The sequence below is a fragment of the Dama dama genome, chromosome X (assembly GCF_033118175.1).
Source record: "Dama dama isolate Ldn47 chromosome X, ASM3311817v1, whole genome shotgun sequence".
Classification (NCBI taxonomy): Eukaryota; Metazoa; Chordata; class Mammalia; order Artiodactyla; family Cervidae; genus Dama; species Dama dama.
The window spans coordinates 87551934-87572046 of NC_083714.1; the positions used below are offsets into that span (position 1 = coordinate 87551934).

The 20113-nt window shown below is 39.3% G+C and overlaps 1 protein-coding gene and 1 long non-coding RNA gene across 27 annotated transcripts in view; one reads left to right on the forward strand and one right to left on the reverse strand.

The window, feature by feature from the left end:
• Positions 1-3323: 3323 nt before the first annotated feature.
• On the reverse strand, positions 3324-3839 carry ZCCHC13 (zinc finger CCHC-type containing 13). Its single transcript, XM_061137608.1, has one exon. The coding sequence runs from the start codon at positions 3837-3839 to the stop codon at positions 3324-3326; it is 516 nt and encodes a 171-aa protein (XP_060993591.1).
• Positions 3840-7627: 3788 nt separating this feature from the next.
• LOC133051943 (uncharacterized) overlaps positions 7628-20113 on the forward strand; it is a 77192-nt gene continuing 64706 nt past the window's right edge. For 15 of the 26 annotated variants that reach the window (XR_009691955.1, XR_009691957.1, XR_009691945.1 and 12 more), the window contains exons 1-3: positions 7631-7788; positions 18037-18785; positions 19237-19355. This is a non-coding gene — a long non-coding RNA (uncharacterized LOC133051943). Of the gene's footprint in view, positions 7789-8779; positions 8877-18036; positions 18786-19236; positions 19356-20113 lie in introns of those variants that run through there. The other 11 variants (XR_009691948.1, XR_009691962.1, XR_009691963.1 and 8 more) reach the window with 6 other exon arrangements.

Below are 20113 nucleotides of genomic sequence, written 5' to 3' on the forward strand. Positions count from 1 at the left end.
CATAAGCTTTGTTTCCATCTTCTAAATTGCTGGCCATTTTCATTGTGATTACCTTTTTGAACCTACACTTATTTAGTAAGTGATTTATAAATTTTAAAATACCTAGGGAGTTTAAATTTTTAAATTTATTTATTTTTGGCATTTATTCTTGGTTTAGAAAGTACAATCAATCAGAGCTTTCATAACAGGAAAAATATCTATGTTACAGTGTATGTGCTATTTATTTGATAGCTTGATCATTTCTCTGTGTCAACAAACATTCTGCTATAACATGATTTTTAGTAGCAGCAATGTATTTTATCTTATACATGTGTCAATGTGTCACATTTTAGGTTCCATACCTTTTAAAGATAAATGTTTCTTGTGTATCAGTTCAATAAATAATGTTGAGGTGAACACTATTTTTAATATATGTTTTGAGTATACATCTATGATCATTCTCTTAAATTTCTAGAAGTGTAATTTTTATTTCAAAGGATAAAGACTTTTTAAAGATTTTTGACCTATAATGCCAAATTGACTCCCAGAAATGTTATATGAATTTTCTGCCTCCAGTGGTAATGTATGGGGTTCTCAACCTTCCATGTTCTGGCCAATAGGATATAACTGTATTGAACCTTTTATTAACGTTGTGTGTGTGAGTCACTCAGTCGTGTTCGACTCTTTATGATCCCACGGACTGTGGTCCACCAGGCTCCTCTGTCAATGGGATTCTCCATTCTCCAGAATATTGGAGTGAGTTGCCATTCTGTTCTCCAAGGGAATCTTCCTGACCCAGGGCTCAAACCCAGGTCTCCTGCATTGCAGGCAGATTCTTTACCTTCTGAGCTACCAGGGAAGCCCTGGTGGCAAGCCTTTTATTAATACATAATGTCTTTGTTTGTAAACTTTTTTGGTTTAAAGCCTATTTTGGCTGATATTAGTCTAGCCATTTCTGCTCTCTTGGTTACGATTTGTGTGGATTTCCCCCCCATCCTTTCACTTTCAATGTATTTGTGTCTATGGATCTAAAATGAGTCTCTTCTAGACCATATGTAGTTGGATCATGTGTTTTTATCCATTCTTTCAATACCGGTCTTTTCATTGGAGAGTCTACTGATTGACATATTTAAGTAATCACTGATTTAAAAAAAGGACTTCTGTCATTTTGATATTTGTTTTCTGTATGCTTTATAGCTTTGTCCCTCATTTCCCTGCATTACTGTCTTTATGTTTAGCTGATTTTTTTTGTAGTAAAATGCTTAAATTCCTTCCTCATTTTCTCTGAAGTTAAAGAGGGAACTTGTGACTTGGCTAGGGGAAGAGAGTGCTGCTTACCTCCAGCTAAAAGTTTCCACACAGAAATGGGTGCCTATTGCTTCCTGATCTTTGGTTTTGTTCCAAAAAGAAGTAAAAGAATTTCCATGGGAACTGTTCCAATTTTTAGAGATTGGCATCTACTGTTGATAACGTGCAGGTCAAACATATTGTGGACCTGATTCAGTAAGAGGGCTACCATTTTGTAACTTCTGGCACAGGGTACTGGTGAGTCAAAATAAGGCTTCCTTCCTCTGAGATTAGAAAAGATGCCTAAAGGGAATTTAAAGAGGCCGTCATTGATGTGTGTGTCCTTAATAAAGGGACATTGCCTCTTTTCCTCCTCCACCTCTGGGCCAAGAATCTGAGGACATGGGAAATGAAACACCAGATGGTTGTGGGGGAAGGGGGTGCAGAATTCAAAAGCAGATTCCTATGTTCCTTCCCTAAATAGAGCTCAGCACCACGATGAAACTCAAGAATTTGTTTGGCTCAGTGTGATATAGGAGTTTTCAGCTGTGTTTTGGCAGACTGGACTGAGACAGCCCCAGTTGCTCCACTGAGAGGCTAGTAGTGTGATTGAGTTTATCTTGTTGAGACAGCACAGGGAGCGACAGAATCAGTTTCTAGGAATGCAAGAGGGTCACAAAAGGTCAAACTCAGCTGAATTGAAAGAGTCTTTCAGATGGGGATGAAAGTTTACACACCAAGTCGTAAGGACGTTCAAAAAAGAATGTGTCTTCAGTTATAAAACCAGATACATTTGACCATTTGAGTTTATGGATCATGAACTGTACCCTCTACACCACCTTTTCTGCTATAAATTCTATCACATTCTGTTTGATATGTAGTATTGTCATCATTGTTATTTTGTAAGTCATTTTTCACCACAATTTCAATTTTCTCTTGACACCAACAATTACCACCCCTCATCCCAGGTTTTATTTAAAATCTAAAATTGCCTTTTCTATTTTATAGAACTTCAGTTTTTCAGATCTGATTTTTAAAAAATGGATCATAGTATATGAAATTGAACATATTCATATCTGGGAAAATGTATTTTTCAGAAATTCCTAAACATAATTTTCATACCTGCAAAAATGCATGTTTTTGAAATTACCAAAGCCCCAATCTATGTTGAATCTTAATGTTTACACCTGTTTTCTTAGATTTTTAAAAATATGTATGTCTAAACAATCACCAATATCTTTATGTTCACAATTTGCTGCTATGGTTTTCTTTGTTTGGTTGTTTTCTCACTGTTCTCTCTCAAAGCTACTTATACACATTATACATATTTTTCTGGGTTATTTTCATTAAACTATACACTTATGTAAGACCAGATAGAGATGTATTTCAGTGTCATTTAAAAGCTAATGAATTCAAATAAATCAAAGCAATCAATACATAACTAAAGTTAAAGCTACTTGGCAAGGTCATAGACATTTCTAGGATCAGCTTTATTTTTGCAATGAGTCTTTGAGGAAATGTTACCTCCTTAGGGTGCCCTGTGTATCTAAGACAGAAATATATGTCCCCCTACACACATTCTCTATCCTTTTACCTGGTGTTTTTTTTTTTTTTTTTTTTTCTCTATGGCAATTTATCTTCATCTGACACACCATTTTACTTGTTAATAGATTCTAGGCCTGTGTTTCCAAACTTCGTCTGATTTATTCACTGATATGTATTCAATTCCTCAAACAGTGGCTGGCACACAGTGGCTCTTAATTAAATGTTAAATCAAAATGCATTCAAAGAATCTAGAAGTTGCCTAACACTCAGGATGTTCAATGATCCGAGTCATCAGTGATGCAGACACACATTAATTATAAGACATCTACAAGTAAGTAACTTTTTTGAGATTTTTTTTTTTTAACCAGCCCTTTCCTCTTTTAACATGGTAATTAAAATTAACTGACCCGGAAGTAGCCTCAATCTATCAATCTTTGGTCAGAGAAGAGGTTTCAGAGACAATAATACAATTATCAGTCAACAAAAGGAGGTGGGGGGAACAAAGCGAAAAATTAAACGGTAGCCTCAATTGGGCATTCCCGGGCTAGATGTCCGGATTCACCACAGCGGAAGCAGTTGACCTCACTCGTCTTTCTACAGTTGATGGCCACATGACCAATCTCGCCACAACGATAGCACTTGACTTGGGTGCAGTCTTTTTGAATGTGGCCACTTTCGCCGCAAGAGTAGCACTTCTGCTCTTCCTGACGGTCACAATCACGAGCCAGATGGCCTGGTCTGCCACAGGTGTAACAGCAATGCCCTCTCTCTCGCTTAGGCTCGGCACAGTCTTTGGCAATGTGGCCACTTTCCCCACAGTTATAGCAGAGGTCATCGAGAAGGTCACAGTCCTTAGCATGATGACCAGACTCACCACAGCAGTAACAGATGACAGGTAGCGTGGTTGAACTGCGCTGAGTTCCACGGCCACGGCCTCTAGCTCCACGCACCCGAGCTCCTCCTCCTTTAGAGCATCCCCGGGCCCAGTGGCCAATGCGTCCACACTTAAAGCACTCCTTACTGCTCATGGCTGTGGTGGGATCTGCAAGTGAGCGGGTTCACTGCTGCCCCAGAGGCCCCAACACAACTCCCCTTATGGCGCCTTAGACAGAACTGGCAGTTTTTCTCTAGGGGCCTCAGCGACGTCACACAGGCTTGCGCACAGTCCCATTCTTGTGTCATAAGCTTTCCAGCAGCCCCTCCCACCTGACTTTCCTCCTGTCGTTGAAGCCCAAAGCACGGCTGAGTGGTGGTTTTAGCTTTTGTTTACTTTTCAATTAAATAAACGTTTCTTGGGTCTTGAAGTTTGAGTTTGAATCCCTTCTTGTTCAGAAAATGTGCCCTGTAGGATTTCATATAATTAAGTCTTAGGTCTGCTTTGTGGTCTAGTAGATGACCAGTTTTTATACATGTGCTATAGACATAGGATGGAGAAGGAAATGGCAACCCACTCCAGTACTCTTGCCTGGAAAATCCCATGGACGGAGGAGCCTGGTGGGCTGCAGTTCATGGGGTCGCTAAGAGTCTGACACGACTGAACGACTTCACTTTCACGCATTGGAGAAGGAAATGGCAACCCACTCTAGTGTCCTTGCCTGGAGAATCCCGGGGACGGGGAAGCCTGGTGAGCTGCCGTCTATGGGGGTCGCACAGAGTCGGACACGACTGAAGCGACTTAGCAGCAGCAGCAGCACAGACGTAGGAAAAATATGTGTGAGATGTATCTAATCCAGAAACAAATTATGACAAATTAGAGTAATTTGTTTGGGGGGGTTAAAAATGAAATACAAATGTCTATAAAGATATGATATACATAAAATGGAAAATATCTGTAAAATGCCACAAGAAGATTTACTCACAATTTAGCCTATTGCAAGAATCTTAGTTTTCAAGATCATCATAACCATTTAAGGTGCAAAACATCAATGATTGAATCACTCAGTATGAAGAACATGATATTCCTTGGAAAATAAATTACAAAACCTTAATTTGAATACTGGACAGCATTCCTCTCTGTTTCCTAAGTTGTTTATATAATATATAAAACTCATAAGGATTTATGGATATGTCCATTTATATAGATATAGAAATAAGTATAGAAAGCTAGGCACTGAAATATAAGCTTAGCTATTTTGGAGCTATATGATTGAATAAGACTTTTTCCTCTGTATTTTCCTTCTCTAAATTTTACAATTTTTGAAATAAGGTTTAGGTTGTGTAATTTAAAAAATCCACAATAAATTTTTCTTTAAGTTACTAGTTAGCTATGTTATGCATGTGAATTTTTTTCAGGAATCCAGTACAAATGTATTTGGTAAAACATAGACATAAGAATAGTGAATGTAGCAACTGTGCTTTAATTTCAATATGACTTGATTGGAATGTGCAACTGGTTTCATAAATGCAATCACAAAGAAAAATGTTTTCAAAAATTAAAAAAGTTATAGATAAAGAGCATGTGCACATGCCAAATATAGGGTAATGTAATGAGCTTTATTCTTAATTAAATGGTGCTTCATAAATTGTTTCAAATGGCAAAAATTCTGTTTTAAAATTTTATATATGTTCATTAAATAAACCATATTAATTATCATATTTAAATCCCTTTATAGGTTTATATTTTTATTAAAGTAATGCATGCCCATAGTTTAAAGTATAGATTTTCAAACAGGTTTAATTGAGACATGAAGGAATGAAGGAAGAAATGCATTTTACATCACAATAGAGGGTATGTGTGTATGTGAGTGTGTGCTATAACTCAAGTTTAAGAAAAAAATAATTACCCTTTCTGTCTACAATGCACTTTTAAAATTATGTTGGCCATAATAGCCATACATAGGCTTATGGCTATACAAGCCCATGGAGGGCTTCCCAGGTGGCTCAGTGGTAAAGAATCCGCCAGCTAATGCAGGAGATGCAGGTTCAGTTCCTGGGTTGGGAAGATCCCCTGGAGAAGGAAACGACACCCCACTCCAGTATTCTTGCCTGGGAAATTCCATGGACAGAGGAGCCTGGCGGGCTATAGCCCATGGGGTTGCAAAAGTCAGACACGACTTAGTGACTGAACACAACATATATATATGTCGCTATGCCACACAGCTTGTGAAACCTTTGTTATCTAACCAAGCATGGAACTTGGGCCCTCCGCAGTGAGAGCATGCAGTCCTGACCACTGGACTACCAATTCCCTGCAATGCACTTTTTTTTCTTTCTGGCTGCACTGTGCAGCCTGCGGGATTTTAGTTCCCTGATCAGAGTTCTAACATGAGTCCTTTACATTGGAAGCATGAAGTCTTAACCACTGTACTGCCAGGGAAGTCCTCTTGCAGTGCACTTTGATGTTTTCTGTCATGTTGTAAAAAATGCTGGTGGTGACCCATTCATCTTTCAATTCATTAAATGATTTTAACTCATAGTTTGGTTCTTAACTATAAATAATGCTTATATTATGACTTCTTGATGTTTCAATTTTAGACATTATTTATGATTTTCCATTTCAGAGACTAAACATTTAGCTCTCTTTTACCTACATCATCTTGTGGTACACTTTATGCTCTAGCACTCCACTTGCCCTCCCCCACTTTCACCTTTCTCCTAATATTGATTTGGTCAATATCCAACATTTACATAATGATAACTATGTAAATGCGACTAGTGGCTCAGCCATATTGAATTTTGTCAAATGCTTTTTCTACATCTCTTGAGTTTGCCTTGACTTCTTACATTTGCTAGAACCACCATTACATTGCTGAACACAAGATGTGAAAGTGCACATCTTATCTTGTTCCTGATCTTAAGGGGAAAGCTTTGGTCTCAACATTCTTAACAATTAGAGAGGATGATGATGTACACATTTTATAGGTCTCAGAATTTATGGAATTGGGGGGGGGGACCTTAGATTTTCGTATTTCCAAACTGGCTTTCTTAGAAAGCAAGAAGAACCAGCTACCAAAGTAAAACATCATAATGGGAAACAAAACGTTATTTTGTATTCTCTGCTTCTCAAATTCAAGGAGGAGTCTATTTCAGAGTCTATTCAATACACTTCTCTCAAAATTACTATGTGAACTTCTCACAGAAGACAAGCCTTGCATTTAACATTGAAGGACACTGAACAGTATTTTTAATGTCCAGACAATACCAGGGTTATGAAGAGAAAGAAAAAGGTGTTGCATACTCCTTCTTATGCCCAAACTAATTGAACACCCTTTCCCTTTATGCTCTGTGCATAAGGTCTTTGGGTTCCCTGCCTCTGAGTCTCCTCTGTTGGTTCTTCATCAACCAAGCATTGTTTGCCCAACACTAGTTAGTTGAGAGCTCTTTTGGAGCAGTTTGAGAGCTGCTTTGGAGAAGACTGTGATGGTATAATATCTTTTAAACAGTATTTTTTGCCCCCTTTTTTTTTTTTTTTTTACAGTTTGCAACATCAGACACACAAGGGGAGGAGTATGAGAACCAATAGGGCTGCAGATCAGGCAAGGCCAAGAATACAAGGATAGGCCACTAAGGATAACCGAACAAAGGCAGCCAAGGGGGAGAATGGCATTGAAATGGTGGGCTAAGAACAAGAGAAGGATAGACGAGGGAAGGGACTGAGGGAAAGGTGGCGGAGGCCGGTGTGACCAATGGGGAGAAAATGTTGAAGAAGCAGGACGAGTTTCGGACCTGCGTAAGGGTGAAAGGGTGAAGACCGCCGAGAAGTTTGCCTTGGAGAGAGCTAGGCTTGAGTGGGGGCGGGGGTGGGGAGAAGAGGGCGTGCTCGGCGCATGCGCCTGAAGCACACTGCAGCTATCCTGGAGAGGCGGCCCTCTCCTGATATCAGCGTTGCGGCTGGAGGCAGGGCTGGTCCTCTACCTGCTGTCCACTGCCACCTTGGCCTGCTCTTGCGCTGCGAACTCTGTGCCGCCGCTCCCTTCACCATATTTTGGGACGGCCGGCGCTAAGAATTTATGCTATGACCTTCGATTCAGCCAGGAGGTAAAGGAACGACACAGGGGAAGAACATGGGAGGGTGGAGGAGGGAACTCGGGCCAGGGGGATCCTTAATTTATGTGTTCTCCCCGTTCACGAGAGGAAAAAATGGGGGAAAGTACGGGCCTCATACCTACAAAAGGATGTTGACCATTTAGTTCCCATCGTGAAAGTAATACAGACTTCTTTCCTTTAATCAAGGTTGAGGCACCTGAGAGTCGGCATTTTCCATAATGTTCCCTGCATTAAAATTTTTTGGATTTCCTCACATGCAGTAGAAGATGTATTTAAAGGTCGGGACTGTAGGACTAGGCGATTATGAGAGCTTTCTTTGCCTTTGTTCAGGGTGGTAGGTCTTATTACGGAAACCGAGGGTACTCTAAGCCCCTCCCTGGGAGTCAGGGCGGATTCTATCTAGAGCTGGCATCTGCTGTGAGCACCTGCAAGCTTTGACGTCTTTCCCGTATTCCACTGCCCTAGTTTATCACACCTACCCCTATTAAGGAAGGCTGGTAGTGGCTCTCCTTTATTGAGCACTGGGTCACAATTGTAGGGAGAAGCACATCTAGATGTCATCAGACACTTATATAAAAAACGGAGGTCGGGGGACAGACGCGGTGCGCAAATATACTTGAGAGTGTGAGGATGCACGGCGCGGTAGCACGCAGGTATACAGTCGTGTTTTGGTAACCGTGGGGGATTGGTTCCAGGACCCCCGCGAAGACTAAATTCCGCGGATGCTCAAGTCTCATATATAGAATGGCTTAGTACAGTTAGTCCTTCGTATCCGCGGAGAGTCCACTGTATTTGTGGTCTGATGTGCAGGGGGGCGGGAACGCCCCACTGGGGAGAGCCGGAGAAACGCATGCGCAAGGCTTGGGGCGCGGAGTGGGTATCGAATGCGTATTTAAGAAAGAAAAGTTGTTGGTAGTTGATACCCGCGGGAGTGAAGCTGCGCATGCGCATTTGAGACGACTTTGTGAAGGTTGGGTTTAACGCGGGGGGGAGAGGCGCGCATGCGTATTTCAAGCGAAATGACGAGAGGAGGCGCGCAGCGTACGCGTAATTAAGATTGCAAAATGGCGAGGGGGGAGGTAAGTTGTCTTTTTGCTTGGCCATCTTGGTCTAGGAGGGCCTGCAGAGGAGCAGATCGACCTTTCTAGTTAGGTGAGGGGATCAGCCTGAGTCGGAGCTGTCCTAGGCTGTCGGTAGATCCACTAGATACTGACTCAGAATCTTAGCCCCTCTCTGGCCTATGAATAATGCGGGTTTAAAAATGCGGAGGCGATGATGATTTTACAAAAGGTCGCAGCAGCTGGCTGTGTGTAAGAAATGCGTAAAACGCGAGCACTTTGTGACAAAGCCACGTTCGGGCAGTACGCCTCTGGAGGGCTCTCTGTTGGACTTGGAGATCGTGGGTCGGTGTCCTTGGCTCTGGATACCTTCTCTCATTCCATCAGAGTAGCAGAACTCAGTGGTTGCAATACTGTGAGAATCTACAGTTGGTCAGAAGCCCTTGATTTTCTCCCCTTGAGGTTGTAGGGGTGAGGACTGTTTCCAAGTCCTTGTTCCACTTTGCTTTAAACCTGGGATCTAGGCGAATGGTGACTGTAGTATATAGGTGACCTGGGTTTTGCACCCTTTCTTCTAAATTATTCTTTTTTTCTGTAGAACTTTGAGCACGATTTCATCTAGGGGGACGATTTTTTCTTTTTTAAAGGCAGCAGCACTGTCATGGCTCTCAGAAGGCTGTCAGTAAAGATCTATTGTTAATCGCTATAACTAGTAATGTAGCAGTTACATATGTAGAAGAAAAGGCACAGGATTCAAAATTGAAACAGGCCTTTTCAGTAATCCTAACTGTGATCTAATACTGGTCTTTCTCCTTCTCTGGGCCTGTTTGCCTAACTATAATAATAATTAAGCTTAAACGTATTTGGAGCTTAAACTATGTGTCAGGTACTGGGTCTACATGCTTTTACACATGACTTAACTAATTTAGTACTCTCCACAGTCTTATGAAATAGCAGTACCATTATTCATCTTTTACACATGAGAAATTTGAGGGATACAGATAAAGTAAATCCAAGGCTTTATATCCTTTTGAGTGACTGAGATTGGATTTTTATCCAGGTAGTATGGCTTCAGAATTCTGTATTCTTAAACATTATATTTATCCACCAAAACGATGGGGCAATTTAAAGGACCCTCCAGTTACGATTTCAAATTTTATTCGTAACTTAACCTATGCTATTTAAGAAAGGAGACCTATTTGCTAATTTTTACTCAGTGCATTGTATAAGGTTACATATGTAGAAGACAAGAAGTAAAGTATTGATCTGGAGCCTAGTGGGGTGGTCATCCTTACCTACTCTTGTCTTCTATGCTTTTTGTTCTGCAGAGGGTTTAAAATGGCCGACTGCGGCAGGCTGGACACACCCTTCTTGTTTTGCCAGATTTGAGATCTGGTCTGATGCTTTGAGACAACCAGTCATTTGCTGCAGTAGAGATTTTTTCCTTACCCATTATTAATATTTTGGTGTTTGATAGCAATGTTAATTGTAAAGGAAAGAAAATTGTAATTTTCTTTCTTATAATAAAAGACAGACAATACATGGGTTTCTTTTATTATTTTGTTGGGATAGATTAATTTGAAGTGAAATTACTATGTCAAAGGATATGAACATTTTTAACACTTAATATGTATTGCCAAGTTTCTTTCTGAAAAGATTGTACCAATTTACACAAGCATCGAGTAGTCAAAAACGTTATTTTAATGGATTAAAAAACACTATTACTTTAATTTTGCATTTCTTTGGTTGTAAGTTTGGATTCTTTTTTCCTCCATATGTTTCTTGGTAGCTTGATTTTTCTTTCATGTGATGTTAGTTCATGTCTTAAACGATTTATCAGTTGGAGTTTTAGTTTTATTATTGTTATTATCTATTTGAATGTGTTCTATAAATAAAGGCTATTACTCAAATTTCTGTAATTTATAAATATGTACTCCAGGTTATTGTTTGCCTTTTAATTTTTGTATTTAAATTTTTGGTTAGTAGAAATTTGAAATCATGTGGTCAAATCAGTCTACTGTTTCTGGTTTTTCTTCCATTAAGTTTGAATAGTTCTGTCAGTCTAGAAATGTGGTAAATATTCATTGTAGCTTCCTTTGAGGGGAAAAGATCCATAATTTCACCACACAGAGATAACCAGTGTTAATAATTGTATTTGATTCTTTTCATTCTTTCTGAATTTTTCTACAGGGATCATATATTTATACTATTTTATGTCATGTTTTGTGTTTATAATGTGCATTTTTCCATGTTAAATATTTTTGTAATTGTCATTGAATGGTTTCATGGTATTTTATTGTGTGGAAGTACTTAAGATTTTCAGTATTTTAAGTTAATGATTAATGTCTTTTCATTTAGTTTTTATTGTTTCTCTCTTTTGAGTTATTCTTTATATTATAGAGTTAAGAATTAGAATTACTCATCAAAAACTTTGAACATTTTAAAGACCTGCCATAATAGCATTCCAAAACATGTCAATTTTTGTACCCATTTAGTTACATTAGGAAATGGCAAAGCACTCCATTATTCTAGCCTGGAGAATCCTATGGACAGAGCAGCCTGGCAGGCTACAGTCCATAGGGTCTCAAAGAGTCGGACACGACTGAAGCAACTTAGCAGCAGTTACATAAATTTTTTTTTTGCTAATTTTACATGTATAAGAATGATATCTTTGATTTATGGTACGTTTCTCTGATTATTGGTGAAGCTGGATTCTCAAATGCTAATTATTAGCTACTATTTCCTTTTGTGAACTATTTGACTTGGGTCTGAATGCTATATATTTGTTAAGAGCTCTATATTATGTGCTCTGTATAAAGAATCTATTACCCCTTGTCATTTGTTAGACATACACACCTGGTATATGTTTGTTGCCATTGAGTATGAAGGAATAAGACAACTACTGCATGGAATACATGTGAAATTCTTGGTAGCCATTTTGAGATAACATTTATCTGTTTTTTAAATAGATAGCTATTTCTTTTTATCTGAAAGGAAAGCACTGATTGCTGCACAGCAGTGATGCTCCCTGGTTATGGGTGTGGGGAGAAGACATGGCAACATTTTGCCTCTAATAAGACATGGCAATCAATGTAGATAAGACACAAAATGGTAGCCTAGCCGCCCTTCCCGCATCCATTGGGGGACTGATGTTATTATGAGTGATCTGGGGGAAGGTATGTACAAGGTGCAGTGTTCACATTTGTAGATGACGTGGAACTCTTTGGAGATGTAATGTGGTAAGAGGAACAAACTGCAACACCTGAGAAGACATTATGCATGTGGGCTGACAACTGGTAGAATTAAATAGGGAAGATAAGAGCAATGTAATGACTTTAGGGGAAAGTGGTATGTTAAGCTTAGAAAATAGTGGCCTCAGAGACCCTGGGTCCCAAGACAGGGATCTCAGTGTAAATGGAAACAGTTTATTGATGTCATCAGCTCAGTTTGCTGGTGCAGAGACAAAAGAGCCATTAAAAACCTAGGCCTTATTAAGAACTGTGTGACACTCAAAAATTCCATCCTATCTTTGTATAAAACTATGTGAACCAAATGACTGGTTAACACTAGTAATCTCTCCTCAAGGAGTCTCTTACTACCTCACTGAAGTTTGAGAAGGTGTTGGGAAGAGTGTGTTACTTCTTTTTCATTTTTCTTATTTCAAATACAGAAGTGATTTAGATTATATATTCTCAAAGATCTTGGAGAGTGGTAAGGTATTTTATTTTGGTTTCCTGAAACTGTCTGTTATTTATGGTTTAGAATCTGTTTAATTATATTTACTAATTAGACCGTTCTAAATTATTTTTCCCACTCCATGAGCTATATACTATCTCTTTTATATTTAGTCACATTCTAATTTTTATTTTTTCAGTTAAGGGGGATTATTGGATATAGAGGTGTCAAGTGAACTGTTACTGCTTTTTGTTATCTAGTTATATGGAATTAATCTAGTTAGTTGTAAATTCCCATTTTTCAGCATTTTGCTAGTTGCAGAATAGGCTTATGTATATGGTGGGAAGGTTGGAGTATAATAAGCAAAATGAAACAAAGTAACAGCAGCAAAGCTTGTTTTGTAGAGGTGATTGAGAAGGTCCTTTACTGGAGGTCTGTGCCTACCTTAAAGAGTGGGAGTCCCATTTTATGTCATGCCAGTGTTTAGTTCCCAAATTCATTTATGATCAGGAGTTAGGGAGAGCCTGCATATTTGAAATAGCCCAAAAGCACTTAACCTTTGATTACTTCAATTTGTTCCTCCCCTCTCTTGATGTTACAGCCTGCAGCAGCCTGGAGCAGCGCCCCCTGGAAATGAATTTTACATCGGCCATTATAATACAACCTGATAAGTGTTACAGCACTTATCAGGTTGTATTGTAATTGTCTGTGTATATGCCTGTCTCCCTTCCTGTGTTATCAGTTAGACTGTGAGCTCCTTGAGGGCAGGGACAGTGTCTTCATCTCCAGAGCCCAGCCTGGCACATTAGTAGGCCTCAGTAAATGTTTATTGGATGAATAAATGAATGGGTCATCAACAAACATTTATTGTGTGCCTGCTAACGAGATCTCCACAGGCTCTGAACTGTCAACTGTTTCTTCAAAATGTGTGTAGTCAGAAACTTGCTGTTTCTTTCTAGTTATGGATATATCTTCTCAAGAATTTCTCATGAGATAATGCTATTTTTTTTCTTTTTTTCTTTTTTTTTTTTTTTGATAATGCTATTTTTGTGTTTGGATTTCAGTCCTTGGTATTTACAGATGTTCCTACTATTGCTGCTGCTGACAGTCTCTTCCTTGGTGGAACCTGGGTGAAAGCTACCAGATCAGGAGCCTGATCCTTACTGTCTGGTGTTTGCTAAATGGTTCCTATATGTAGACTCATCCTCTTTTCACTCCTCCTCAGGTCCTCCTCCAAGTGGTATTCCTATGTAGGCTTCACATTCTAGATCAGAGGTGGACAAATACAGCTCATGGTCTGCCTGGTTGTGCAAATAAAGTTCTGTTGGAACACAGCTATGCTCATTTGTTGATGTTTTGTCCGTGGCCTCTTTGACCTACAGCAGCAGAGTTGAGGAGCCACATCAGAGACATGGTGACCCTCAAAGCCTAGCCCTAGAAAAAAATTGCCTATCCTATCTTGGATCATTACTCAACAGTCATGACTTCATTCCCCTCTCCGTTCACTAGAGATACTTTTAACATCTCAGAATCTTATTTACCTCATTGATTATTATGACGAGTCTTCTTCCTATTTTACAGATGGGCCAATCAGGACACACTTCAAACTAGGAGATTGATTATAAGACTTTCCGCAGAGTCCTGCAGTCTGTCAGTTGTACCGTGTCCTTCCACATCAAGTTTTGAGCTTCAACCCTAGAAATTAAAATTCCTTTTGTTATATCCTAACTTCAAGCATATGGACATATCATGCTTTGGTTCCTTATCCCTTGCCCTCCTCCTTCCTACACAGCTCTTTGCAATGAGAATATGGAAAATAAGGAATTCATATGAGATAAAGCAGAAAAGTAGGCTGAGGCAAATGTTTAGAGGGTCTGAATGTTAATTTTTAACTGAGAAATGGGATTTCTGAAATAATCACTTATTCAGACATAACAGGTAATGAGCCTGCACTTCCAGGAGCTTAGGACCCTCGTCTCAACCTTCCCTAACCTACCACATGTTGTGTTGGTAACCTGCTTGAGTATATTGTCATTCATTTCACTTCATTAAAAAGTTGGAGAGCTCCAACTCTGATGCAAGAAATCTAGATCTAAAAAAGCAAAATGAAGAGAATGAGAGTCTCATTCTAGCAGTAAATGGAGGGAAAGACCTTACAGCATTATTTTCAAGCTGCTTGCTGGACTTTTTGCAGCATTTTATTATGAAAATTTTCATACAGAAAAACTGGAAGAATTGACAGTGAAAACTTGTATACTCACCACCTAGACGGTGCAATTAACATTTTGCTGTATTTGCTTTATTGCCTGTCCCTCCATCTTTGTTGGGTGGGTTTTTAAAAGTACTTGTGTTGCCATCTATTTTGATTTCATCTGTATCTGACCCTTCATGGTGCTGAAAAATAATTCCTTTTGATTCTTATCTGTTATTTTCCAAGTTGGCATGGATACCACTGCAGCCTAATTATGTATAAATGTATCTACCTGAGAATAAGAGTCTCAGGAAGAGAAGCTGTTGTTCTTTTGTTTCCTAAAGAAAATGGCTGCAGCTCACCATTGTTTGCTGGAAATAGGAGAAGGAAAAATGGAAGTTCAGATCCAGCATCAGTAAATGCTTCCAGTAATATAATGCCCTACACTTCATTCACTTCACTGGCTTGGGGGGAGGGGGAGCAGATCATTCCCTGAGCATCTTCCACTTGGTTCTTTCCTTTAAGAACTGGTGAAGGAGAAACAACAAAGTGATAAGCAAGTGTCACTGATGTGATAACATTAGTCCAACTGCTTGGAATTTTAGTAAATGGATTTTTAAAATTGGGGCCGCTGTTTAATAATATTCTCTTGGACCTTCTCTATTGGCAATAGCTGCAGAGTCAAAGGAAGCACCATGAACTGAAACCTTTTTTATCATGAATATGATAATAGTAAATATTACCTGTTTATGTCTGTCTCCTTTCATTTAAGTTCAAAGGCAGAGGCTATATCTTGCTCATCTTTGTAATTCTCTTAAGTAAAAAAATATCTGTATTCATAAAAAATGCAATATTACCTTTAACATCTATCACATGGGCAAAGATTTTAAAATGTTACACTAGTGTTGGTGGGATAGATCCAGTTTCCATGTAATCCTTTGTAGGAGCAATTTGGCAATATATATTAGTGGACGCAATAAATGTTGCATATCCTTTGACCCAGGAGTTTCATTTCTAGAGCTATACCCTAAATATTCTAAATAAATTTTAAATATTCTTCAAAAATATTTTAAGGATATTTTAAAAGATTTAGGTATGGGAATGTTCATAGCAATAAAAAATGGAAAAAATTTACCTGTTCTTTAATAAGACTTTGAATAAATTTTTTGGTGTATTCATGTAATAATACAACATAGGCATTAAAAATAGCCTTGTAGATGAATTTTTGACTTGGAAAGATGTACCCAGTATACTAATTGAAAGAAAGGCTGTGATTTCATCTAGTTTATTAAATAAAATGCATGCATATGGAATCTAGAAAGATGGTACTGATGAACCTGTTCACAGGGCTGCAATGTAGACACAGACATGGAAAAAAGACTTGTGAACACAGTGGGTGAAGGAGTGGGTGGGACGAATGGAGAGAGTAGCATTGAAACACAAACATTACCATATGTAAAATAGATAGCAAGTGGGATTATGCTGTGTGACACAGGGAGCTCAACCCAGTGCTCTGTGACAATCTAGAGGGATGGGATGGGGAAGGAGATGGGAGGGGGATTCAGGAGGAAAGGGACATATGTATATCTGTGGCTGATTCATGTTGATGTATGGCAGAAACCAACACAGTATTTTAAAGCAATTATCTTCCAATAAAAAGAAAAAATTCATGTTTGTACATGTACATAAAAGTTATAAGAAGAATATATCCCATGTGTTAAACTTTCTGGGATTCTATGACTTTTGCTTTCTATTCTTAATGTATTTCTGGAATTTTTTTTCTCACTTTGTGTTTATGACTATCAAAGTTAAGACAGACATTGAAATGGTTTCCATTTTGAAATTTGCTGACCTGAACAGAAGTGGAATAAATGGGTTGGTGAGGGAGCTGGGAACTGGAGCAGTTTAGTTTGGAAAAGAACTGGGCCAGGTGAGAGTAGGGTATGGTGGAAATAAGACCTCTATCTTTAGAGAAAGGCACTAACTACTAGCTCTTCTTGGTTCCTTAGTGCAGGCATTTCATGAGTCAGGCTTTGTACTTACTGTGTATTTCCCAATTAGGACCTATACACATTCCTTTCCCACCCCTGCCCCTTTGGACTTAATAAGCTGAAAAATTGCTGATGGGAACAGCTGCTTATGGGTGTGCAGCAATGGCTGCTTTACTTTATCCAATAAAGAGAAGGCTCAAACCCATCAAAGCTGCCTCACCCTCACCCCCCAACACTTACACTATCCAGTATGAATCTTCCTAACTTATGGTGGGAGAGCTTTCTCTTGGGCTTCATTACCACTAGTAAATTATAGGACACTGTATTCTGTTTAACTGTAGGTGAAACTGAAAAATAAGCCCTGAGAAACTGCTCCTTGGGTCTTCTGGGACTTGAAGGTTGACTGTGCCTCCCTGCAGTGAGAGGAAGTCTAGTTATAGTAGTTGGTGTTGCCAGCATCTAATGATAATTAATACCCTGGGCTTTGGGTCATCACTGAATTTCTAGATTTCTGGGTTGCTTTTCATGTAAAGGAGCTAGGGACTGGGAAACTTAGAGGCAGTAGGCTGCTTCCTTAGAAAGAACCCTTCGGGGACTTTGGCTTATCCTGTGTGGGCCTCAGGTCTCAGAGCCCCATTCCTCCTCGTGGTTGGGTCTTGGAGGTAGAGGACTAGCCACGGGCCTACCTAGCTCCTTGTGATCCTTTTGGTAATGCACACAGTTGATAAGGGAAAAGATATTTCTATTGCTTTTCATGTACGGGTAAGGTGAGTCCTGGTGGGAGTTGAGATTGTAAATGACAGGCCTTGGTCCAGAGACCAGGGTTTTGTTACCTTTCCTCATCAGTGTGAACCAAGTGCCATATGATGATTAGATGGAGGTTTAGTTCACTTTTAGTCAGGAATATGGAATAAAGAGTCATAATTGCCAGGCAGAAGGGCCCCTAAGGTACCAAGTTTACCTCCAGTCAAAGACAGGATATTGATTGAGCTCTAAAGAGGGTAGGCAGCTAGGAGGATCAGCATTAGTTCAGATCTGAGTTCTAACACTTTGGTGTATTTACTTGGTGCCTCTGTACCCAAGATGTCTCATTTAAAATAGAGGCAAGGATCCTTATTGAATAATAATTGTGGGTGTTGTAAGAGTCTTTGCCAGATAAAGAAGATAATTGTAATGCTAATAATAGTGCTTGACAAGAGTGAATTCTGAGGTCCATGGTGTGGACTAGATGACTTGTCTAAGGTAGTAAAAGTAAAATTAAAGCTAGATATCATACTTTGACTGTTCTTACCTTTGTTTCTTCTTCCTTCTCCCTATCCTACAGGTGACACCAAACTTGATCAGAAACCATGCCACAGGTGAAGAGGTATATTGAGCCCTGCCTGGCCAGTGAGGTTACTAGAGAATTGGAAGAGGCTCAAGTCAGCATCCTGCACATGGTTATCAAACCATTGTGAAGTCTTAGTAAGTGGTCAGTGGCTCTGGTGGGCTTGCCCAGTTAGTGGGAAGGGCCAGGAAAGGTAGTCTTACTAGGCCTAGGCAGTTACTTCATATTTTCCCATTATGACATGGAAAAAGGTCTTAAAATATTCAGACTATACTAGAGACTACTGAGCCTAACCTCTCCTTTTCCCATTCTTGCATTTTTGCAGATGATCTCTTACAAGATCATAGCTAGTTGGTGTAGAAAATAGATTTGAATCGTTGCCCAGTACTGTGTCTTCCACCTAGTGCTTTCTCTAGATTCCATCTAAGTCCATGGAGGCCATGTGAGACAAACATTTTTATTTCACACTGTAAACGGTTTTTTTAATAGCCTCTGAGATTGTGCTCCTCTGATAAAGTAAATATCCATGATGTAAATTTTTTATTATTTATAAAATCACCTGGGATACTTGTTAAAAATGCAGATTCTTGGGCAGCTAGGAACTTTGTCACTGGTCAAGAGCAACAAGTAACAAGTAAGACCTACTTGTCACTTATCCTGAGGCATCATGCCCAGTGGGTTTACAAGCAAATCAGAATGAAGCATCGTTGCCCTGGATGTCCTTGTGAGGTGGTTGGGAAATCTTGGTAAGTTGCTGGTGGTTTGGTGGGGTTCCCCAGTTGGTAGAAAAGAGATGGTTCTGATGTGGCACTTCCCCCCTTCCTTCAACATATATTTATTAGGTGCTCACTGAGTGCTGGAGACTGTTCTAGATATTAACAAAGTCCTGCCATCATGTGACTTTCATTCCTGTGAGAGTAGACAAAAGAATAACCAATAAATAGTGTATCATAAATGTTAAATCAGAAGTTTTTGTAAAAATGTTGGTGTAAATCAGAAGTTTTTGTAACAAGTTGGTGTAAAAATGGCATTAAAAATTGTTGAGTTGGACTAAATAATACTGTGTTTTTCTCCCCCCTTCCCATTCTCCTGTTTAGTACCTTCCACCCTCTCTCAGTGCAATGGAGGCTGACCAAACAGTATAGGAGGGTCACAGATGATGAAGGCAATCTTTTCCTTTTTGTAACCCCTCACTAGGCTGAACTGTGGAGAATATCTTCGAAAAGTGTTTTAGAGAGTCTACCAGATTTTCCATGTGAGTGCCTGTGCAGCAGAAGAGTGGGTCTTCTCAGTGGTTAAGGTTCACAGTGATTAAGGTAAGTGAAGGAGGAAAGACTGACGTTGTCTTGACTCCTATCAGGGAGGCTTGTAGGAATGTCATTTCTAGGGGCCAGTAATTTTAAAGCCTGCGGTTTATTCTACAATATATCCTTCTCAAAAAAGTTGGGGTAGGTTATATGTTTACCCAGTCTGAGATCACCCCTGCAGAGGATCAGAAGAATTGAAATGGTTCCTAAGTAAACTAGGTGGCATGAGCTGCATGTCATAAATAATGTCAGCATGCACTGATTTCAGTCCCTTTGGTGAGAGTCTATTCTTTCAAACCAGTCTTACTGAGAGTTTTTCTTTATCAGCCTATGGAGCTGTATACATCTTGTCAAAAGCCAGCTCATTAGCAGAAGTTTATTATTTAAGCAGTAGACAAGAATATAGCACTTTGGATTAGTAATTTCAGAGGTAGCAGCATCTTTAGTGTAATTCATTTAAACTGGACTAGCATTCATTTTTGGCTCCTCAGGGATTGACCCCCAATAGGCTTCAAGGAGTACTGAAATGGTTCATAATTAAATGAGGCAGCATCTATAAAATGGCCATTCTTGGGAGATCTCTGCAGAAGCCACCCCTATCTTAAGCTCCTCTATCCAAAGTTAATACCCAAAGGTCAGATCATTTCTTGGTATCTGCCATTTTTCATGGAAGCAATAAAAGTCACCTTTTCTCAGGGATGGTCTTGAGATGGTGCCTTCATAACATCATGTTCTTGGTTTTTCTCTGGTGTGTTTGGATAATTCTG

What these genes read in the sequence shown, in the direction of transcription:
- ZCCHC13 (XM_061137608.1), bottom strand. Translation starts at nt 3,839, where the DNA reads ATGAGCAGTAAGGAGTGCTTTAAGTGTGGACGCATTGGCCACTGGGCC.